The sequence below is a fragment of the Leucoraja erinacea genome, chromosome 36, assembly GCF_028641065.1.
Source record: "Leucoraja erinacea ecotype New England chromosome 36, Leri_hhj_1, whole genome shotgun sequence".
Classification (NCBI taxonomy): domain Eukaryota; kingdom Metazoa; phylum Chordata; class Chondrichthyes; order Rajiformes; family Rajidae; genus Leucoraja; species Leucoraja erinaceus.
In genome coordinates, this window is record NC_073412.1 from 4559758 (window position 1) to 4584251 (window position 24494).

The 24494-nt window shown below is 46.9% G+C and overlaps 1 protein-coding gene across 1 annotated transcript in view; it reads left to right on the forward strand.

The window, feature by feature from the left end:
* Positions 1-51: 51 nt before the first annotated feature.
* Positions 52-24494, forward strand: part of duox (dual oxidase) — a 79518-nt gene continuing 55075 nt past the window's right edge. The window contains exons 1-9 of the mRNA XM_055662506.1: positions 52-183; positions 6604-6750; positions 9369-9452; positions 11233-11397; positions 13238-13425; positions 17104-17305; positions 19433-19599; positions 21389-21449; positions 21540-21636. Of these exons, the coding sequence (XP_055518481.1) occupies positions 6681-6750; positions 9369-9452; positions 11233-11397; positions 13238-13425; positions 17104-17305; positions 19433-19599; positions 21389-21449; positions 21540-21636 (1034 nt within the window). The 5' untranslated portion in view covers positions 52-183; positions 6604-6680. The remainder of the gene's footprint in view (positions 184-6603; positions 6751-9368; positions 9453-11232; positions 11398-13237; positions 13426-17103; positions 17306-19432; positions 19600-21388; positions 21450-21539; positions 21637-24494) is intronic.

A 24494-nucleotide genomic window follows, 5' to 3' on the forward strand; every position in this document is an offset into this window, starting at 1 on the left:
GATATTCAGTAAATAATTGAAAGTGGGAATTTTTGAAGCATAGCCTTCTTCCTGGTAGCGGATGCAAATTCTACCTCCTACACACGTAACAGCGACCCTCCTCCAGGGATTTTGAAGAGTATCTTCGTCTCCGCTCAGCGGCACCTGTCAATGCGTGAGCTCGGATGAAACTCGGCGCTGCAGGTAAGAACTCTGCCGGTGTACTTAGACCAGGATTCACACACAGCGCGTAATCTGGAGCTGGGATACGGGGACAAAATAGTATGTAGATCGCTGTGGGGGGGGGAACTTAGTTTAAACCGAAGATAGACACAAACAGCTGGAGTAACTCAGCGGGACAGGCAGTATCTCTGGAGAGAAGGAATGGGCGACCTTTCAAGTCGAGACCCTTCATCAGACAACAATCTATAGACCGTGAATTTCAGCCTGAAGAAGGGTCTAGACCCAAGGCATCATACATTCCTTCTCCAAAGATGCTGCCTGTCCCGCTGAGTTACGGTAGTTCGCTGTCTACGTTTAAATATTGTTCTTATTATCAGTAAAAGTTACAGAGGAGGAATCAGGATTCAAATATCTCCCAAGATATCGCAGGCGCCAGGGACACGAGGAACTGCATATGCTGACTTGCCAAAGGGGATATAAAGTGCTGGAGTTACTCTGCGGGTGTGGGGCAGCATTTGTGTGGGGGAATGGGGAGAGATCTTGAGCATTGTAGAAGGTGTTGGAGTAACTCAGCGGGTCAGGTAGCAAAAATATTGCAACATATCTCAGTTTCCAAAGCATCCGCGCAGACAGGCACAAAATGCTGGAGTAACTCAGCGGGACGGGCAGCATCTTTGGAGAGAGGGAATGGGTGACGTTTGGAGTCGAGACCCTTCTTCAGACTGAGAGTCACGACTCCCGGGATCGGGTGATCCGGGAAGATTGAAATCTGAAGAAGGGTCTCGACCCGAAACATCACCTGTCCCTTCTCCCCAGAGATACTGCCTGTCCCGCTGAGTTACTCCAGCATTTTGTGTTTGCCTGCGGGGATGCTTTGGCGTGTAGGTATCGCACGCGACCTTCGCGGGACCGTCGCGCTTCAACGCGACCAAGACGTCGCGTAACGCGCAAGTGGGACAGGGGCTTGACAGATACAGACGCGTCTACCTTGGGTGTAAACCAGCATTTGTAGTTCCTCCCGACACAAAGCAAATGCGTAAACTGATTTCAAATCCCCGCCTGTCGTATCTGGAATAACTAGTTCGCATGTAACAGGTCAAATTCTTTAGCTTCAACTTTTTCCGGGTGTCACTGTGCTGTGGATGAGACGGGCCGGTTGCAGATTGGTCTTGATTCAGTGGGCGGCGGTGTCCGGCGCTAGAGGTAAGGGCCTGTCCCACTTACGTGTCCTTGGCACGCAAATTGAGCCGAGACGGTCGCGGTGTGGAGTCGTATGATAGCTGCAATAGTTGACTGTAGGAAGGAACTGTAGATGCTGGTTTAAACCGAAGAGGGACACGCAAAATGCCGGAGTAACTCAGCGGGACAGGCAGCATCGCTGGAGAAAATGGATAGGCGACGTTTCGGGTCTGAAGAACGGTCTCGACCCGAAACCTCTCCCCAGAGATGCTGCCTGACCCGCTGAGTCACTCCAGCTTTTTGAGTCTAGTTACAATAGTTACATCGCCCTGGCGATTGGCGTTGGAAGAAACTTTCCCTTCCAGTCTTAAGAAGGGCCCCGACCCGCAATATCATCTGACCATGTTCTCCCAAGGGGAAATCCTTTAAAACCGAGATGAGAAGAACTTTTTTCACGCAGAGAGTGGTGAATCTCTGGAACTCTCTGCCACAGAGGGTAGTTGAGGCCAGTTCATTGGCTATATTTAAGAGGGAGTTAGATGTGGCCCTTGTGGCTAAGGGGATCAGGGGGTATGGAGAGAAGGCAGGTACGGGATACTGAGTTGGATGATCAGCCATGATCATATTGAATGGCGGTGCAGGCTCGAAGGGCCGAATGGCCTACTCCTGCACCTAATTTCTATGTTTCTATGTTTCCAGAGATGCTGCCTAATTGACCCACTGAGTTACTCCAGCACTTTATATCTTTTGTTTGTGGACCAGCACTTGCCGTTCCTTGCATACGCCCGTCTCTATTGCTAGCCTTTCGTTTCGTTAAGTACTTGCAATTTCTGATTGGATTGGATTGTCTTATCTAAAGCATAAAGCAATGGGCTGGACGAGAGGAAGAGAGCGGGTAGACACGGAGTCTCTTGCCCAGAGTAGGGGAATCGAGGACCAGAGGACATGGGTTCACGGTGAAGGGGAAATAATCTGAGGGGTAACTTTTTCACACAAATGGCGGTGGGTGTATGGAACGAGCTGCCAGATGAGGTCGTTGAGGCTGGGACTATCCCAACATTTAAAAAACAGTTAGCATTCGCGGAGGGGGTGGAGTGGGCAGGCGACGTTTTGGGTCTGGACAATTCCTCAGCAGTTTGAGTTTATTTTCTGTTGCTGTGATTCCAGCATCTGCAGTCTCCTGTCTGTTTCACCTCTACATGTTCCAGCGCTGTGTTACAGGGAATTGTGAAGTTTCAGGGCAAATCGTGGAATTCCCTGCCACAGAGGGCAGTGGAGGCCAAGTCACTGGATGGATTTAAGAGAGAGTTAGATAGAGCTCTAGGGGCTGGTGGAATCAAGGGATATGGGGAGAAGGCAGGCACGAGTTATTGATTCGGGACGATCAGCCATGATCACAATGAATGGCGGTGCTGGCTCGAAGGGCCGAATGGCCTCCTCCTGCACCTATTTTCTACGTTTCTATGTAAATTCCCAGCCACAATTTGCACAGAAGATAGACACAAAAATGCTGGAGTAACTCAGCGGGACCGACAGCATCTCTGGAGAGAAGGAACAGGTGACGTTTCGGGTGGAGACCCTTCTTCAGACTGGCCTCGACCCCAAACATCACCCATTCCTTCTCTCCAGAGACGCTGCCTGTCCCGCTGAGTTACGCCAGCTTTTTGTGTCTATCTTCGGTTTAAACCAGCATCTGCAGTTTCTTTGACACACGGGTCATTTGAAGGAAGTACAACGCCTTCGTTCTCTGAAATTCCTAAAGGTTAATGGCGATAACAAGATAACCATATAACCATATGACAATTACAGCACGGAAACAGGCCATCTCGGCCCTACAAGTCCATGCCGAACAATTTTTTTCCCCTTAGTCCCACCTGCCTGCACTCGTACCATAACCCTCCATTCCCTTCTCATCCATATGCCTATCCAATTTATTTTTAAATGATACCAATGAACCTGCCTCCACCACTTCCACTGGGAGCTCATTCCACACCGCTACCACTCTCTGCGTAAAGAAGTTCCCCCTCATATTACCCCTAAACTTCTGTCCCTTAATTCTGAAGTCATGTCCTCTTGTTTGAATCTTCCCTATTCTCAAAGGGAAAAGCTTGTCCACATCAACTCTGTCTATCCCTCTCATCATTTTAAAGACCTCTATCAGGTCCCCCCTTAACCTTCTGCGCTCCAGAGAATAAAGACCTAACTTATTCAACCTATCTCTGTAACTTAGTTGTTGAAACCCAGGCAACATTCTAGTAAATCTAGATAAAAGATAATCCTATTGACATTACAACAACTTACCAAAGCGCTTGACATGAGAATTAGATTGGTCTGAAGAAGGGTCTCGGCCCGAAGCGTAGATGCTGCCTCAACCTCTAAGTGTGTCTCCACTTTTACTTTAACTTAACGCAGTCTGAGGAAGGGGCCCGACCCCGAACTGCAGATGTTAGAATCTTACGTCGAGCACAAAGGGATAGAGTAACTCAGCGGGTCAGGCAGAGGCAGCATCTCTGGAGGGAATGGACCTCCGATGTTTGGGGCCAGGAATCTGTCTGTCTTTGCCCTCTCGTTAAGTCTTGAGGACGTGTAGCGGGGAATAGATGGCGTATGAAAGACAAGGGGGGTGTCCTTGGAAAGTAGACACAGAAGAAACTGCAGGTGCTGGATTCCTGAGTAAAAAGAATAAAAGTGCTGGAGGATCTCAGCGGGTCAAAGGCAGCATCTGTGTGAGGGAGGGAGGGAGGGAGGGGAGGGGGGTTGTTTCCCCGGAACATCCTCTATCCACTCCCTCCACGGATGCACAGACATTAGTTGAAGGAAGTCCAACGCCTTCGCTCTCTGAAATCACTAATAACAAGATAGTCCTATTGACATAACAACAACTTACCAAAGCGCCTCACATGGGAATTGGTTTGGTCTGAAGAAAGGTCTTGACGGGTGAGGCAACATCTGCGGAGGGAGTGGATAAGCCGATGTTTCCCACCCTCCCACACACAGTTGCTGCCCGACTCGCTGAGTTCCTCCGGCACTTTCTGTTTTAATGTCACGGTTTACTGGAATGTACCAGCGAGGTCCCCAAGGCAATAACTTGACCTTGTGGAGATCAGTTACACAATGGATGGGACTGGATAGACTCAGCAGGTCGAACAGCATTCGTAGGGGAGGATAGGCTGGATACAGACAGTTTCAAAAGGACTCTAAATCCGACGGAAAATTAATAAATGTTGTTTTGGCCAATAATAGAACCTAATAACTCTAAATATCTTTAAGAAGGAACTGTGCAGATGCTGGAAAAATCGAAGGTACACAAAAATGCTGGAGAAACTCAGCGGGTGCAGCAGCATCTATGGAGCAAAGGAAATAGGCAACGTTAATAAACCTACTTACTTACACTCGATGGGCCGAATGGCCTAATTCTGCTCCTTTCGCTTTTGAGCTTAGGAAAAGTGAAACCAGGTCCTGCTGAAATTCAGACTAATTTGCACTGATTCATAATGCATTAAATAAGTCTATTTTCAAGCATGTCATGATCTGTGTTTAAGAAGGAACTGCAGATGGTGGAAAATCGAAGGTACACAAAAATGTTGGAGAAACTCAGCGGGTGCAGCAGCATCTATGGAGCGAAGGAAATAGGCAACGTTTCGGGCCGAAACCCGGAAGGGTTTCGACCCGAAACGTTGCCTATTTCCATCAGGGTTTTAGCCCGAAATGTTGCCTATTTCCATCAGGGTTTTTAGCCCGAAACGTTGCCTATTTCCTTCGCTCCATAGATGCTGCTGCAGCCGCTGAGTTTCTCCAGCATTTTTGTCTACCTTCGATTTTCCAGCATCTGCAGTTCCTTCTTAAACACCATTGTATCGACTCCATCTATACCTCACGCTATCTCGGCAAGGCCGACAACATAATCAAGGACCAGTCACACCCTGGCCACTCCTTCTCTCCCCTCCCCTCCCCTCCCCTCTCCCCTCCCCTCTCCATCAGGCAAAAGGTACAGAAGTGTGAAAACGCACACCTCCAGATTCAGGGACAGTTTCTTCCCAGCTGTTATCAGGCAACTGAACCATCCTACCACAACCAGAGAGCAGTGCTGAACTACTATCTACCTCATTGGTGACCCTGGGACTATCCTTGATCGGACTTTGCTGGCTTTACCTTGCAATTTGAGAATTAAGGGACAAAAGTTTAGGGGCAACATGAGGGGGAACCTCTTTACTCAGAGAGTGGTAGCTGTGTGGAATGAGCTTCCAGTGGAAGTGGTGGAGGCAGGTTCGATTTTATCATTTAAAAATAAATTGGATAGGTGTATGGATGGGAAAGGAATGGAGGGTTATGGTCTGAGTGCAGGTGGATGGGCCTAGGTGAGAGTAATGCCCCTGTCCCACTTAGGAAACCTGAACGGAAACCTCTGGAGACTTTGCGCCCCACCCAAGGTTTCCGTGCGGTTCCCGGAGGTTGCAGGTGGTTGCAGGTAGTGGAAGCAGGTTGGGAGACTGACAAAAACCTCTGGGAACCTCCGGGAACCGCACAGAAACCTTGGGTGGGGCGCAAAGTCTCCAGAGGTTTCCGTTCAGGTTTCCTAAGTGGGACAGGGGCATTAGTGTTCGGCACGGACTAGAAGGGCCAAGATGGCCTGTTTCCGTGCTGTAATTGTTATATGGTTATATGGTTGTAATAAACATTATTCCCTTATCATGTATTATCCCGTATCTATCTATACACTGTAAATGGCTCAATTGTAATCATGTATTATCTTTCCACTGACTAAAGACAAGCTTTTCACTGCAACTCAGTACACATGACAAATAAACTAAACTAAACTAAAATGTTTAAGAAACATTTTAAATGGGTAAATGGATAGGATAGGTTTATAGGGATATGGGCCAATTGCAGGCAAGTGGGACTAATGTAGATGAGACATGTTGGCTGGTGTGGGCAAGTTGGTCAGGTGGCCTGTTTCAATGCTGCAAGACTCTATGACTAATAGGATGGGTGGGAATGCTCTGGGCGTTAGCATGGATTTGATGGGATGCATTAGAACATGATATGCAACCATCTGATAACAAGGTTTGTTGCTGGGAAGGAACGTATTTTTATTGGCAACTGATTATCAATAGTCTGGGGGGGAGATATAAATGCTGGAGAAACTGAGGCAGCATCTATGGAGCGAGGAAATAGGTGACGTTTCGGGTCGAGACCCTTCTTCAGACACTCAATAGTCTGGGATTAGTTTTGTAAACTATTTGTAACTTGTTACCTCATCAGGATTCCCGTGGATCATTTGTGATTGAAAGGGAACAGTTCAGAAGCAGAAGTGAGATCGTTAGATTCCCGAAAAGGACATGTCTCTGGCAATCATCTGGACACTGGTGGCCTTGGTCTGGTTTCATATCTCCCATCTTACCCTCGTCAGTAAGTAACATTGGTTCTTTATCCAGAACATAAGTACCTTTGTTCCAGGAGCAGAGTAAGGCCATTCGGCCCATTGTGTACTCCACCATTCAATCATGGCTGATCTATCTCTCCCTCCTAACCCCATTCTCCGCCCTTCTCCCCATAACCTCTGAAGCCCGTACTAATCAAGAATCTGTCCCTCTTCACCTTAAAAATATCCATGATTGACTTGGCCTTCACTGCCGGCAATGAATTCCACAGATTCACCACCCTCTGATGGAAGAAAGTCCTCCTCATCCCCTTTCTAAAGGTACGTCCTTTATCCTGAGGTTGTGGCCTCTGGTTCTAGACTACCCCACTATTGAAAACATCCTCTTGCAAAATTAAAGTTGAATAAGGAGCTACTGAATGGTTGTGAATGGAAGTATTGCCAACAAATTGGTAATGGGTGCAGAGTATTTTGGAATGCTACCGTGGGGCTATTTCAAATGCACCTGAGGGGATGTAAAGAGGTGTCGCAATCAAATGCAACTTGGACAATTGGATCTACTGTTACAATTCTGTGGTAACGTACACACATTGAGCTCAGAGACACTACATTTCAGGAGCAGTGTTTTAACATCGACACTGGAAGTCTGGCTCACAATACAAGACTAATTCATAGCAAAAGGATTTGAGTATAGGAGCAGGGAGGTTCTACTGCAGTTGTACAGGGTCTTGGTGAGACCACACCTGGAGTATTGCGTACAGTTTTGGTCTTCTAATCTGAGGAAAGACATTCTTGCCATAGAGGGAGTACAGAGAAGGTTCACCAGACTAATTCCTGGGATGTCAGGACTTTCATATGAAGAAAGACTGGATAGACTCGGTTTGTACTCGCTAGAATTTAGAAGATTGAGGGGGGATCTTATAGAAACTTACAAAATTCTTAAGGGGTTGGACAGGTTAGATGCAGGAAGATTGTTCCCGATGTTGGGGAAGTCCAGAACAAGGGGTCACACAGTATAAGGATAAGGGGAAATCTTTTAGGACCGAGATGAGGAAAACATTTTTCACACCGAGAGTGGTGAATCTGTGGAATTCTCTGCGGCAGAAGGTAGTTGAGGCCACAGTTCATTGGCTATATTTAAGAGGGAGTTAGATGTGGCCCTTGTGGCTAAAGGGATCAGGGGGTATGGAGAGAAGGCAGGGATGGGATACTGAGATGGATGATCAGCCATGACCATATTGAATGGCGGTGCAGGCTCGAAGGGCCGAATGGCCTACTCCTGCACCTATTGTCTATGTTTCTATCAGAACTGCCCCTCCATCAACTCCTTTAAGTCGAGACTAAAAACTCATCTCTACTCCCAAGCCTTTCTTGACGTCATCTGAGGGAGGGCTATATGTATGTATTTATGTATGTACTTAATCTATGAACCTCTGTTGAATAACGTTAGTACCTTCACCAATGTAAAGCACTTTGGCGAACGAGAGTTGTTTTTTAAATGTGCTATAGAAATAAAAATGACTTGACTTGACTTCTAACCCAAGACCAATACCATTGTTGGTACAACACCTGGATTAAGCCTCTGAACTGTTTCTTTTTCAACCTTGATGCCGTCTCTTCTCAAGAGATTCTCCACATGAGAACAAGCGCTGATTCAACTGAGTCACTCACTGTGAAAATAAGTTTTACTTCCTCGTAGTTTAGATACATAGAACATAAAGCAGGACAGCAGAGGAACAGGCCATTCGGCCCACAATGTCCGTGCTGAACCTAAAGTCAAGTGAAACTAATCTCCTCCACCTGCATGAGATCCATATGAGATCCAGTTTATCGACGTACCTATCTGAAAGGCTGTTAAACGCTACTATTTGATCTGCTCCCACCACTGTCCTGAGCAGCATGCTCCAGACACCCATCTCTCCCTGAGTTCTCCACCCTGTGAAGTACATTCTGATTTGAATTGCTTTTCTTCATGAACAGATATTACTAATCAATTATATTATCTTCATGCATGGTTTATTCATCTGATCAGTTCACCCATTCATAAAGGGGCTGTCCCACTTTCCCCGAGTTATTCGCCAATTCTCCCGAGTTTTCAAACTTGTGGAATGTTCGTAAAACGAGTCCCTCGGAGGCCGTGGATATATCGTAGCGGCTTGTTATGCCCGCCGTAGGTACTCGGGGCATCAGGAACGTCAGGACAATAGACAATAGGTGCAGGAGGAGGCCATTCGGCCCTTCGAGCCAGCACCGCCATTCACTGTCACTCTGATCATCCCCAATCAGTACCCCGCTCCTGCCTTCTCCCCATATCCCCTGACTCCGCTATTTTCAAGAGCCCTATCTAGCTCTCTCTTGAAAGCATCCAGAGAACCTGCCTCCACCGCCCTCTGAGGCAAAGAATTCCACAGACTCACCACTCTCTGTGAGAAAAAGTGTTTCCTTGTCTCCGTTCCAAGACGTTTGATGAAAAATGTCCACAAGTAAAAAAATAGCCCCGAGTACCTAGGACTGGCGTAGCGGCTACGATATATCCACGGACTCCTATGGACTCGTTACGAACATTCTGCGAGTTTGAAAACTCGGGAGAATTTGTGAATAACTCGAGAAAGTGGGACATGCCCTTAACTCTCTTATTCTCCCTCAGATGCCCAAAATAATATCAACTGGGAAATTCAGAGATACGACGGGTGGTTCAACAACCTCGCCCATCATCAACGAGGCTCGGCTGGTAAGAGACCTATTTAATATCTTTAGTGGAGGAAGGAACTGCAGACGGTGCTTTGATCCGAAGTTAAACACAAAAATCTGGAGTAACTCAGCGGGTCTGACAGCAAGTTTAAGAAGGAACTGCAGATGCTGGAAAATAGAAGGTACGCATAAATGCTGGAGAAACTCAGCGAGTGCAGCAGCATCTATGGAGCGAAGGAGATAGGCAACGTTTCGGCCCGAAACCCTTCTTCCGGCTGGGAGTCAGGGGAAAGGGAAAAAAAACAGATACAGACTGTGATGTAGAGAGATATAGAACATTTAAGAATAAGGGGTAAGCCATTTAGAACGGAGACTAGGAAACACTTTTTCACACAGAGAGTTGTGAGTCTGTGGAATTCTCTGCCTCAGAGGGCGGTGGAGGCCGGTTCTCCGGATACTTTCAAGAGAGAGCTAGGTACGGTTCTTAAAGATAGCGGAGTTAGGGGATATGGGGAGAAGGCAGGAACGGGGTACTGATTGGGGATGATCAACCATGATCACAATGAATGGCGGTGCTGGCTCGAAGGGCCGAATGGCCTACTCCTGCACTTATTGTCTATTGTCTATAAATGAATGAAAGACAAGCAAAAACGTTACGATGATAAGGAAACAGCTGTGGGCTGGGTGAAAATTAGTTTCAGACAATGAGACTCAACAGTGTAATAGTCTAGAACTAATACGACAACAGTTTTTAGTGTTAGCCTCACCTATAAAAATCATGTTTTATTTCCTCAGTTTATGTATTAGCGAACATTTAGGTGAGTCACTAATATCAAGGACATCCTTGTGATGTGATTGTAAGTTCACGAGATTGATCCCTGGGATGGCGGGACTGTCATATGAGGAAAGATTGAAAAGACTAGGCTTGTATTCACTGGAGTTTAGAAGGATGAGGGGATATCTTATAGAAATTATAAATGGACTGGACAAACTAGATGCAGGAAAAATGTTCCCAATGTTGGGCGAGTCCAGAACCAGGGGCCACAGTCTTAGAATAAAGGGGAGGGCATTTAAGACTGAGGTGAGAAAAAACTTTTTCTCCCAGAGAGTTGTGAATTTATGGAATTCTCTGCCACAGAGGGCAGTGGAGGCCAAGTCACTGGATGGATTTAAGAGAGAGTTAGATAGAGCTCTAGGGGCTAGTGGAGTCAAGGGATATGGAGAGAAGGCAGGCACGGGTTATTGATAGGGGATGATCGCAATGAATGGCGGTGCTGGCTCGAAGGGCCGAATGGCCTCCTCCTGCACCTATTTTCTATGTTTCTATGTTTCTAATATCTCGTCAGAAAATCAGCTGAGCAGGAAAGGTTTACCTCTCCCATTGTGTATTTTGGAATGGTACGAGGTATTAAGGATAAGGGGGAAATCCTTTAAAACCGAGATGAGAAGAACTTTTTTCACACAGAGAGTGGTGAATCTCTGGAACTCTCTGCCACAGAGGGTAGTTGAGGCCACAGTTCATTGGCTATATTTAAGAGGGAGTTAGATGTGGCCCTTGTGGCTAAGGGGATTAGGGGGTATGGAGAGAAGGCAGGTACGGGATACTGAGTTGGATGATCAGCCATGATCATATTGAATGGCGGTGCAGGCTCGAAGGGCCGAATGGCCTACTCCTGCACCTAATTTCTATGTTTCTATGTTTCTATGTTCCATGGGGCTTTTCGCATCCGCCACATCCACTCTGTCCAAGCCTCAATGAAAGTGATGGGGACCATTTTCCGTGACGAATGCCTGAAGATCAAGATGTGTTTCATTTGCAGGTTCCCCGTTCATGCGTCTGATGCCTGCCAGATATGCCGATGGTGTTTATCAGGCTTTGAAAGAGCCGGAGGTGCCAAATGCACGAGTTATCAGCAATATAATCGCCAATGGATCTTCGGGATTGCAGTCTCTCAAGAACAGCACTGTACTGAGCGTGTTCTTCGGTAAGGAGTGTTTTCTACGCCACAACTCTAATGAATTCAGGGCAGCCAAAAAAAACACATTTACATTGTAAGTGGCAGCAATATCTTCACAGGAATACTTATTATGTTTGCACACTTGCTGACCAGAGGAAATCTTGAGTTTATTCCATCTTGTTGGTGTCCCTGATATGCATGTTCTCAGATTCAGATTCAGATTCAGATTCAAATTTATTGTCATTGTGCAGTGTACAGTACATAGACAACGAAATGCAGTTAGCATCTCACCCAGAAGAGCGAGCATAGAATAATGAGCAATAAATATATATATATATGTACATACAGTCGGAGTAGTGCAATTTTTCTGACTTGGGCGCAGTGGTAGAGAAGCTACGTCACAGATCCAGAGGCCCATGTTCGATCCTGACTAGAGGCGCTGGCTGCGCGGAGTTTATACATTCTCTCCCCGTGACCCTGCGTGGGCTTTTCTCCGGGTGTCCCGGTTTCCTCCCACATTCCGAAGATGTGCAGGTTCGGAGGTCAATTGCCCTTAGTCTGTGAGGAGTGGATGAGAAAGTTGGTTGGCATAGGACTAGCAGGAACGGGTGCTCGATGGTGGGCCGAAGGGCCTGTCTCCCTGCTGTATCTCTAAACTCTAAGCTGATTCCACTTTCTGTGCACGATGGAAGCCCCACGTATTGGCCTAAGGTAGGAGTGGACCATGAGAAAGTCTAGATGGGAGGAAGTCATCTTTGGTTGCCATCACTAACCTCTTGTGATCGGGTTGAGCTAATCTGACTGGACTACCAACTCACCTTGCCCCATCCAAGGGCAGAGGTCAGAGGTCACCTGGAGGTCAGAGGTTAGCGCTCCTGACATCCCACTGCCCCCAACGGACCGATGCAAAAAAAATTTGAGTAAAACATTTAGGAGAGGCATCTTCCTGGAGCGCGTGTGAATGTGGGATTTGTTACTGCTTAAGCGACCATTCACCGTTGTGTTTTTAATGAGAGATGACAGGGTTAAGCTACTGTTTAGTTTAGAGATACAGCGCAGAAACAGGCCCTTCGGCCCACCGAGTCCATGCCGACCAGCGATCCCTGCACACTAACACTATCCTACACACACTAGGGACAATTTACATTTAGACCAAGCCAATTAACCTACAAACCTGGACGTCTTTGGAGTGTGGGAGGAAACCGAAGATCTCGGACAAAACCCACGCAGGTCATGAGGAGAAACATAGAAACATAGAAACATAGAAATTAGGTGCAGGAGTAGGCCATTCGGCCCTTCGAGCCTGCACCGCCATTCAATATGATCATGGCTGATCATCCAACTCAGTATCCCATACCTGCCTTCTCTCCATACCCCCTGATCCCCATAGCCACAAGGGCCACATCTAACTCCCTCTTAAATATAGCCAATGAACTGTGGCCTCAACTACCCTCTGTGGCAGAGAGTTCCAGAGATTCACCACTCTCTGTGTGAAAAAAGTTCTTCTCATCTCAGTTTTAAAGGATTTCCCCCTTATCCTTAAGCTGTGACCCCTTGTCCTGGACTTCCCCAACATCGGGAACAATCTTCCTGCATCTAGCCTGTCCAACCCCTTAAGAATTTTGTAAGTTTCTATAAGATCCCCTCTCAATCTCCTAAATTCTAGAGAGTATAAACCAAGTCTATCCAGTCTTTCTTCATAAGACAGTCCTGACATCCCAGGAATCAGTCTGGTGAACCTTCTCTGCACTCCCTCTATGGCAATAATGTCCTTCCTCAGATTTGGAGACCAAAACTGTACGCAATACTCCAGGTGTGGTCTCACCAAGTCCCTGTTTATTGACTTGCTTTTTCCACGCTTGCGCAGGTTATCACGTGATAAGTGAGATCCTGGACACGAGGCATCCAGCCTGCCCGCCGGAATTCCTCGACATTCCCATCCCAAGTGGCGACTCGGTCTTTGATCCCAACGGAACGCAAAGCGTGAGGTTGCAGTTTCGGCGGAGAGGATGGGACAAGTATTCGGGACACAGCCCCAACAACCCAAGGATCCAGGTAACGAGGGATGTGGTGGGGAGGCGGGGTGACACTGCCTTACAGCGCCAGAGACCCGGGCTCCATCCAGACCTCGGGTGCTGTCTGTGCGGAGTTTGCACGTTCTCACTGTGACAAATTTCTTCTCACATTCCAAAGATGTGCTGGTTCAAATCGAAGATAGACACAAAATGCTGGTGTCATTCAACAGGTAGACTTGACACATCTAGACAGGTAAACAGAAAATATTAGACTTAGAAACATAGAAAATAGGTGCAGGAGTAGGCCATTCGGCCCTTCGAGCCTGCACCGCCATTCAACCGCTGAGTTTCTCCAGCATTTTTGCCTACCTTCGATTTTCCAGCATCTGCAGTTCCTTCTGAAACACAGAGTCATTCAACAGGTTGGGCGGCATCTCTGGAGAGAAGGAATGATTGACGTTTCGCTTCGAGAACCTTTATCACAGGCTTTTACGCAGAGTAAAAGGAAATCAAGAACCAGAGAACCAGTCTCGACCCGAAACGTCACCCATTCCTTCTCTCCAGAGATGCTGCCTGCCCCGCTGAGTTACTCCAGCATTTTGTGTCAATCTTCGATTTAAACCAGCATCTGCAGTTCTCTCCTCCACATTTATACGCTGTGCTCTTTAAAAATTGCCCCTGGTGTTCAGGGAGTGGACGCAAACATAGAACTAGTGTGTACGAGAGAATGATGGTTGGGGAGGGCTCGGTGAGCCTGTTTCCACGCTGTATCGCTTGCAGCCCAGCAGCATAATCATTGATTTCCCTAACTTCGTAACCCTTGAATTCCCTCCCTCTCTGTCCCTTCCCCCATGCTAATCCTCTTGCTAATTCCACCATTTGTATTCATGAACTTTAATCATCTGTCGGCAGACAATTTCCCTCCGGGGTGAATAAAATTTAATCGTATCGTATTCATTATCACCTCGCTCCAAGCCAACAATGGACCATTGTGGGCTCCACCATTTCTGATTCATTCATCTACCTTCCCATACCTCTAGTTTTCCTCTCCCCTGACTCTAAAGGGCCTGTCCCACTTGAGCGTCATTTGCGCGCGTCACTGCCTATGTCACCACGCACCGTGCGCGGGTAATACGCACCATGCGCGCATCACGACGTGCATGTCATGCGGCGTGACACGTAAATGATGTCGCATAAATGACGCGCAAATTACACCCAAGTGGGACAGGCCCTGTAGTCTGATGAAGGGTCTCGACCCGAAACATCACCCATTCCTTCTCTACAGAGATGCTGCCTGTCCCGCTGAGTTACTCCAGCATTTTTGCCTATTGACAGCAAAACTCATAGGGCGTCTACGGTGGGGATGGGACGGAGAGAGACAGAACACAAGGGTTACTTGAAATTAGAGAATATTCCATTATATACGGAAATGTATTTCTATTCATCAAGGGCGATGAGATAATGACCAGGCACTTACTCAAAGGTGTTGACTTCACCGTTGAAATATGCAGTTCTTCGAAACCTAATACATCTATCATCGTCATGAACTTATTATCTTAGAGTCGTAGAGTGATACAGTGTGGAAACAGGCCCTTTGGCCCAACTCACCCACACCGGCCAACATGTCCCAGCTACACTAGTCCCACCTGCCCGTGTTGGTCCACATCCCTCCAAACCTATCCTATCCATGTACCTGTCTAACTGTTCCTATAATGTTGGGATAGTTCCAGCCTCAACTACCTCCTCTGGCAACTTGTTCCATAAACCCACCACCCTTTGTGTGAAAAGGTTTCCGCTCAGATTCCTATTAAATCTTTCCCCCTTCACCTTAAACCTTCGTCCTCTGCTCCTCGATTCACCTACTCTGGGCAAGAGACTCTGTGCATCTACCCGATCTATTCCTCTCTAGATTTTATGCGCCTCTATAAGATCACCTCTCATTCTCCTGCCCTCCATGGAGAGAAATATGACAAGAACATCCTGTACCCTACTTTAGTTTAGTTTAGACTTAAAGCGCCCTTCGGCCCACCGAGTCCATGCTGGCCAGCGATCCCTGCACATTACAAGCCTAAGCACACCAGGGACAATTTACACTTATACCAAGTAATCAAAGCCGAGCCAATTAACTAACAAACCTGTACGTGTGGGAGGAAACCGAAGATCTCGGAGCAAACCCACGCGATCACAGGGAAAACGTACAAACTCCGTACAGGCAGCACCCGTAGTCGGGATCGAACCCGAGGTAGCAACTCTACCGCTGTGCCACCGTGCTGCCCTGCTAGTGAAGCTCTGAGCCCAACTGTGGCCTCCTGCAATGTTACCAAGCCTTACAAGTATGAGCCTAGGGGAACTTGACTTACAAACCAACCAGGAAAACCTTTCACTTCAAAACAGCCACACCCTCCCCCCGCTTAGCCATCTGTCAACGCCGTCATATGTCAACGCTGACATTCAAAAGCATTCATTAACTATGAACGATGAAATAATTACAACTACTTAAAAAAAAACTTTCTACAATTTGCATAACATTAATGATGTCACAGGAATCTGAGGGGTAACTTTTCCACACAGAGGGTGGCGAGTGTAGGGCTGACCCGCTGAGTTACTCCAGCATGGAAGAGGTACTGGACCATCAGCTGCAAAACCAGCAGGATGCTCCACAGCTTCTTCCCACAGGCAATAAGACTGGTTAACGGACTGTGTCCCCTCCCCATGTATCGTTCACCAACACATGCAAACGAAACTCCGTTTCCACAGCCATACAAACAAAGACAATATCATACAGACATGCACACAATTCAATTTACAAAAACATCCATCACAGTGAACCCACTGTGATGGAAGGCAAAGTCTTTTTTCCCTGTTTTCCATTTCTCGATGTAGGTCCAAGCTCCAGGCGGGCGATGATAAGTCCCAAGACGCGTTACGGGAGCTCCGGAAAGCAGTCTCTCCACCCGGACCCACGCGCTCCCGATGTCCCGTCAGTCCACAGGACCTGCGGCTGCAGCTGGAACCTCTGGGCTACGTGGTCGAGCCGCAGCAGCGAGTCACCACCGCTCCCCACGCTCCGATACCGGCCAGCCCCACGATGGTAAGTCCGCAGCTCCAAAAGCTCCGTGACTGGAGCCTCCAGGTCGTTCAGGCTGGAGACCGCTCCACGGCGCTAGGCCCCAACGACAATGGAGACCCGACAGGAAAAAGGTCGGGTCTCCCGTACAGAGAAGAGATTTTAAAAAGTTTCCCCCTCCCCCCCCCCCCCCCACAAAACAAACCGCAGAACACTTACACACAGTTAAAAAAAAATTAAAAAAAAAATTAAAAAAAAAAAAAAAAGCTCTATGTATTTATCCTTTTTTAATTAACTACACTGAATGGAAACTGATCGAGTAACGTTTTTTCATTTCCCTTTGTATGCAAGTACTCAGTGAAAATTATATTAAATAAATACTGAATACTGAATACTGTGTCCTTCCTCAGTGTAAACCAGCATCTGCAGTTCCTTCCTACACATTTGGAGAGGCAAGGACTGATTAGGGATAGTCAAGATAGACGCAGGATGCTGGAGTAACTCAGCGGGACAGGCAGCGTCTCTGGAGAGAAGGAATGGATGACGTTTAGGGTGGAGGCCCCATCTTCCCACACATTTCAGCAGCTCAGGATGGTTCAGATAACAGTACGGGAGTTGGCTGAGCCTTTTTTGTCGTTTCCTTTGCAACAGGTCAACGAGGTAACCGCGTGGATCGACGGCAGCTCCATTTATGGTTCCTCTCACTCCTGGAGTGACGAGTTGCGGAATTTCTCGCACGGCCGGCTGGCTTCCGGCCGTGATCCCCGACTTCCCAAGCCCAGCGTGGGAAAACTGATGATGTGGAACCATCCTGATCCTTCTAACGGTGACACCGGGCTACGCGGTTTCTACGGTGAATTCATAACATTGAACTCAGTTTCACAGTGGTTGGACAATTAGATCATGACATGGGTACACAAAAATGCTGGAGAAACTCAGCGGGTGCAGCAGCATCTACGGAGCGAAGGAAATAGGCAACGTTTCGGGTCGAAACCCGGAAGGGTTTCGACCCGAAACGTTGCCTATTTCCTTCAGGGTTTCGGCCCGAAACGTTGCCTATTTCCTTCAGGGTTTCGACCCGAAACGTTGCCTATTTCCTTCAGGCTTTCGGCCCGAAACGTTGCCTATTTCCTTCAGGGTTTCGGCCCGAAACGTTGCCTATTTCCTTCAGGGTTTCGTCCCGAAACGTTGCCTATTTCCTTCAGGGTTTCGGCCCGAAACGTTGCCTATTTCCTTCCGTGATTCGGTGCGAAACATTGCCTATTTCCTTCGCTCCATAGATGCTGCTGCACCCGCTGAGTTTCTCCAGCATTTTTGTCTACCTTCGATTTTTCCAGCATCTGCAGTTCCTTTTTAAACATAGATCATGGCATGGTTGAAAATAGGCTTATTTAATGCATTATGAATCAGTGCGAATTAGTCCGCATTTCGGCAGGACCTGGTTTCACTTTTCCTAAGCTCAAAAGCGATAGGAGCAGAATTAGGCCATTCAGCCCATCGAGTCTAAATAAGTACGTTTATTGGCCAAGTATTCACATACAAGGAATTTGCCTTGGTGCTCCGCCCGCAAGTAACAACATGACATCCATTGACAGTTACGAATGACTCAGAAAACACTAATATTAATAATAATAAAACATTAATGATAAAACACCTCCGCCATTCAATCATGGCTAATCGACCTTTCCCTCCTAACCCCATTCTCCTGACACCCGTACTAATTCAAGAATCTGTCGAACTCTGCCTTAAAAATATCCATCTAGCTTTTTGCTGATCTCTTGATCCCTCGACCCGAAACGTCACCATTTCCTTCTCTCCAGAGACGCTGCCTGTCCCGCTGAGTTACTCCAGCATTTTGTGTCTACCTTCGGTTTAAACCAGCATCTGCAGTTCCTTCCTGCACATACTGCTAAATATTAATATCCAATGTTTATATGTGCATATATTTGTTACAAAGAGTGGCGGAATAAGTTTCCGATCTCTCTGCACTCATGACCCTAGTTCTTTTTTACCACTCTTCCATGCCTTTGAAGCCATTATTCCAACACAGTTACCGAATAAAGTGATTTCAGCATATTTTTCGACGTACAGCCAAAATTGATGTTACGATGAATGTAAAAACTGAACCTGTTTGGCAGGGACCTGGGATCCTCAAGAGATACTTTCAAGAGAGAGCTAGATAGGGCTCTTAAAGATAGCGGAGTCAGGGGATATGGAGAGAATAAGGAGTAAGCCATTTAGAACGGAGACGAGGAAACACTTTTTCTCACAGGGGGTTGTGAGTCTGTGGAATTCTCTGCCTCAGAGGCCGGTTCTCTGGATATTTTCAAGAGAGAGCTAGATAGGGCTCTTAAAGATAGCGGAGTCAGGGGATATGGGGAGAAGGCAGGAACGGGGAACTGATTGGGGATGATCAGCCATGATCACATTGAATGGTGGTGCTGGCTCGAAGGGCCAAATGCCCTGCTCCTGCACCTATTGTCTATTGTCTATTGTCTAAACTAGACTAAAATAGATTACAGCCCCTGTCACATTTTTCCGAGTTATTCACGAATTCTCCCGAGTTTTCCCCTTGATTCAAACTCGGAGAATGTCTGTAGGAGGCCGTGGGAGTCCGTAGAATGGCGGTGCTGGCTCGAAGGGCCGAATGGCCTACTCCTGCACCTATTGTCTATTGTCAGTCAATTGTATTTGTATAGCACATTTAAAACCAACTCACGTTGACCAAAGTGCTGTACATCAGTGCAGGTCCGAATGTGATACATACAATGGTCCACAGACCTAACACTACATACATACACTGTTTACAGCGCCCATCTCATAGGGACTCAAAAATGCTAGGGAGTAGAAAGAGGTTTTGAGCCTCGACTTAAAGGAGTCGATGGAGGAGTCTATTGTTCTTGGGGGGTTTGCCTGGTGTTTTTAAGAAAGAGGTGCTGTTTGTTTACCCATGTTCTTATTTCATGACATGTTGCGTTAGACTTTGGACATGCAGGAGTTAATGAAAACCCATTCATCCTGGCGGAGAACATCATCTGGTTCCGCTACCACAATCACCTGGCCGACCAGTTTGAAGCTCGCAACCCTTCTTGGTCAGACGAAGATATTTTCCAGCATGCAAGAAAGTGGGTACTTGCCACGTTCCAGGTAAGGCAGGCTGAAGCCAAGAGGAGTCAAATACCAACCCCCCCCCCCCACACACACACACACACTGAGGGGGGATCTTATAGAAACATATATAATCTAAATGGTGGCCGACTAGGAAAAGGGGAGATGCAGCGAGACCTGGGTGTCATGGTGCACCAGTCATTGAAAGTAGGCATGCAGGTGCAGCAGGCAGTGAAGAAAGCGAATGGTATGTTAGCTTTCATAGCAAAAGGATTTGAGTATAGGAGCAGGGAGGTTCTACTGCAGTTGTACAGGGTCTTGGTGAGACCACACCTGGAGTATTGCGTACAGTTTTGGTCTCCAAAACTGAGGAAGGACATTATTGCCATAGAGGGAGTGCAGAGAAGGTTCACCAGACTGATTCCTGGGATGTCAGGACTGTCTTATGAAGAAAGACTGGATAGACTTGGTTTATACTCTCTAGAATTTAGGGGATTGAGAGGGGATCTTATAGAAACTTACAAAATTCTTAAGGGGTTGGACAGGCTAGATGCAGGAAGATTGTTCCCGATGTTAGGGAAGTCCAGGACAAGGGGTCACAGCTTAAGGATAAGGGGGAAATCCTTTAAAACTGAGATGAGAAGAACTTTTTTCACGCAGAGAGTGGTGAATCTCTGGAACTCTCTGCCACAGAGGGTAGTCGAGGCCAGTTCATTGGCTATATTTAAGAGGGAGTTAGATGTGACCCTTGTGGCTAAGGGGATCAGGGGGTATGGAGAGAAGGCAGGTACGGGATACTGAGTTGGATGATCAGCCATGATCATATTGAATGGCGGTGCAGGCTCGAAGGGGTCCTGCACCTGCACCTATTTTCTATGGTTCTATGTTTCTATGTTTCTAATTATAAAAAGACTGGACAAGCTAGATGCTAGGAAAAATGTTCCCAATGTTGGGCGAGTCCAGTACTCCTGCACTTATTGTCTATTGTCTATAAATGAATGAAAGACAAGCAAAAACGTTACGATGATGAAGGAAACAGCTGTGGGCTGGGTGAAAATGAGTTTCAGACAATGAGACTCAACAGTGTAATAGTCTAGAACTAATACGACAACAGTTTTTAGTGTTAGCCTCACCTATAAAAATCATGTTTTCTTTCCTCAGTTTATGTATTAGCGAACATTGAGGTGAGTCGCTAATATCAAGGACATCCTTGTGATTGAGGCAGTGCAGCGTAGGTTCACGAGATTGATCCCTGGGATGGCGGGACTGTCATTATGAGGAAAGATTGAAAAGACTAGGCTTGTATTCACTAGAGTTTAGAAGGATGAGGGGGGGATCTTATAGAAACATATAAAATTATAAAAGGACTGGACAAGCTAGATGCTAGGAAAAATGTTCCCAATGTTGGGCGAGTCCAGAACCAGGGACCACACAGTCTTAGAATAAAGGGGAGGTCATTTAAGACTGAGGTGAGGAAAAACTTTTTCACCCAGAGAGTTGTGAATTTGTGGAATTCCCTGTCACAGAGGGCAGTGGAGGCCAAGTCGCTGGATGGATTTAAGAGAGAGTTAGATAGAGCTCTAGGGGCTAGTGGAGTCAAGGGATATGGGGGAGATGGCAGGTACGGGTTATTGATAGGGGACGATCAGCCATGATCACAATGAATGGCGGTGCTGGCTCGAATCCTACAAATTCCCAACTCTCTGGGTGAAAAAGTTTTTTCTCACCTCAGTCTTAAACATGAGTGGCCTAAACCACTGTACACGTACAAACTGAAATCGTTGCTTTTCTTCATGAGTCCCCACTAAACCATATTCTTATTCTGCAGAACATCGCACTGTACGAATGGTTACCTCAGCACCTGGGACAGCATTTACCCAATTACACAGGTAAGGTGCGGGTGAAGGGATTTTTCCATCGTAAGGGATTTTTAAAAAACTGCAAGTTTGCCTTTACTAACCAGAAGCTGGGTTCCACAGATTACAAGAGGTTTATCGACCCTGGGATCTCGCCTGAGTTTCAAGTTGCCTCATTGAAATCTATCGCCACCATGGTACCACCTGGCGTTTACAAGAGGTAAGAGCGAAAGAAAATTGGCTTATGTCATGTTTTTATATTGCCATCTCAATATGAGCCATGTATTTAGTTGGTGGAATGAGACTCTATCTGGTGCATTGCCCAGACTGATGTACCTTTCCAAAGAATCCAAAGGCCGTCCCATTTGGTGGAGTCAAGAGTGTTTTAGATTCAAGATTCAAGAGAGTTTATTGTCATGTGTTCCTGATAGAACAATGATATTCTTGCTTTGCTTCAGCACAACAGAACATAGTAGGCATGAATCCAGAATCTGAGGAAGGTCCATATATTATTGCCAACCTTTTAGAGGGAGTGCAGAGACGGTCCGAAAACCAGACTTTTTCCTGGTCATGTCAGGACTGTCGCGTATGAAGAAAGACTGACCCGGATACGGTCAACTTCTGTTACTACTCTCTAGAATTTAGAAGATTGAGAGGGGATCTTATAGAAACTTACTTAAAAATTCTTGGAGGGCTTTTTGGACAGGCTAGATGCAGGAAGATTGTTCCCGATGTCCCCTACCTCCAGGACAGGGGGTCACAGCTTAAGGATAAGGGGGAAATCCTTTAAAACTGAGGATGAGAAGAACGGTTGTTTTCCACACAGAGAGTGATGAATCTCTGGCTGCTCTCTGCCACAGAGGGTAGTTGAGGCCAGTTCATTGCTCCGCTATATTTTGGAGCGGAGTTGGATTTGGGCCCTTGTGGCTAAGGGGATCAGGGGGGTATGGAGAGAAGGCAGGTACGGGATACCGAGACGGATGACCCCAGCTCCATGATCATATTGAATGGCGGTGCAGGCTCGAAGGGCCGAAGTTTCCCCCCCTTCACCCCTACTACCTCCTGCACATAAAATTTCTATGTTTCTATGTTTATCTATGAAGGGTTTCGGCCCGGGAACGTTGCCTATTTCCTTCGCTCCATAGATGCTGCTGCACCCGCTGAGTTTAAAAAGCTTTTTTGTGTACCTTCGATTCTCCAGCATCTGCAGTTCCTTCTTAAACAATGAATACAGAACAGATCAGTGTGTCCATATACCATTATATAAATATATGCACACATGAATAAATAAACTGATAGTGCAAATAAACAGATAATTGGCTATTAATTTTCAGAGGTACACAAAAAAGCTGGAGAAACTCAGCGGGTGCAGCAGCATCTATGGAGTGAAGGAATGGGTGACGTTTCGGGGTCGAAACCCTGAAGGAAATAGGCAACGTTTCGGGTCGAAACCCGGAAGGGTTTCGGCCCGAAACGTTGCCTATTTCCTTCTCTCCATAGATGCTGCTGCACCCACTGAGTTTCTCCAGCTTTTTTGTGTACCTTCTATTTTCCTGCATCTGCAGTTGCTTCTTAAACAATTGATGTTCAGAGTTTTGTCCGAGCCAGGTTTAACAGCCTGATGGCTGTGGGGAAGTAGCTATTCCTGAACCTGGTCGTTGCAGTCTTCAGGATCCTGTACCTTCTACCTGAAGGTATCGGGGAGATGAGTGTGTGGCCAGGATGGTGTGGGTCCTTGATGATGCTGCCAGCCTTTTTGAGGCAGCCTCTGTGCCTTCCCAATGAAAAGACAAATAGACCTACCTGCTCAAAGGAAATCAAATGGTCTAGAAAATGGGCAAAAATGAGAGGGATTGCTGGCATAAGCCTGGCATGCCAAACAGTGACTATAGAGAATAGAAAACAGATAATAGGTGCAGGAGTAGGCCATTCAGCCCTTCGAGCCAGCACCGCCATTCAATGTGATCATCCACAATCAGTACCCCATTCCTGCCTTCTCCCCATATCCCCTGACTCCGCTATCTTTAAGAGCCCCATCTAGCTCTCTCTTGAAAGCATCCAGAGAACCTGCCTCCACCGCCCTCTGAGGCAGAGAATTCTACAGACTCACAACTCTCTGTGTGGAAAAAGTGTTTCCTCGTCTCCGTTCTGAAGAAGAGAAGAGAGAGTTAACATTTCAGGTCAATAACTTGTCATCAGCTGCTCAATTGTTCCATTTGGTCAGCATTTGCAGAGATTTGTTTAGGTAATGGGCCGGGCTCCTCTCAGCTTTGCCTCTTGCGTAAACAAACTGAGTGACTTTGAGGTTATCAGCATGAACTCTGTATGGAATATATTACTTGAGAAAACATTGCCAGGGCTGGGGATTTTATTTAAGATAATATCCCTGTCCCACTGTACGAGTTCATTCCAAGAGCTCTCCCCGAGTTTGCCCTGATTCCAACTCGGAGATTTACGGTAATGTCCGCTCGTCGGTACTCGGGGCTCTCGTGGACATTTTTCATCACGTTGAAAAATCTTCACGAGTCTTCCTGTGCTTACCTGCCGTTAGCGAGTCTTCCCGAGTACCTGCCATTAGCGCTAAGAGACGTCCACGGTGGCTGGTACAGTGCACCAACATGTACCCTTACAAAAACCCACTGGTTCGGTCAGAAGAAGGGTTTTGGCCCGAAACTTTGCCTATTTCCTTCGCTCCATAGATGCTGCTGCCTCACACGCTGTGTTTCTCCAGAATTTTTGTCTACCGCTGATTTAGAAACATAGAAACGTAGAAAATAGGTGCAGGAGGAGGCCATTCGGCCCTTCGAACCAGCACCGCCATTCATTGTGATCATGGCTGATTGTCCCCTATCAATAACCCGTGCCTGCCTTCTCCCCATATCCCTTGATTCCACTAGCCCCTAGAGCTCTATCTAACTCTCTCTTAAATCCATCCAGTGATTTGGCCTCCACTGCCCTCTGTGGCAGGGAATTCCATAAATTCACTACTCTCTGGGTGAAAAGGTTTTTTTCTCACCTCAGTCTTAAATGACCTCCCCTTTATTCTAAGAGTTACTCCAGCTTTCTGTGCCTGTCTAC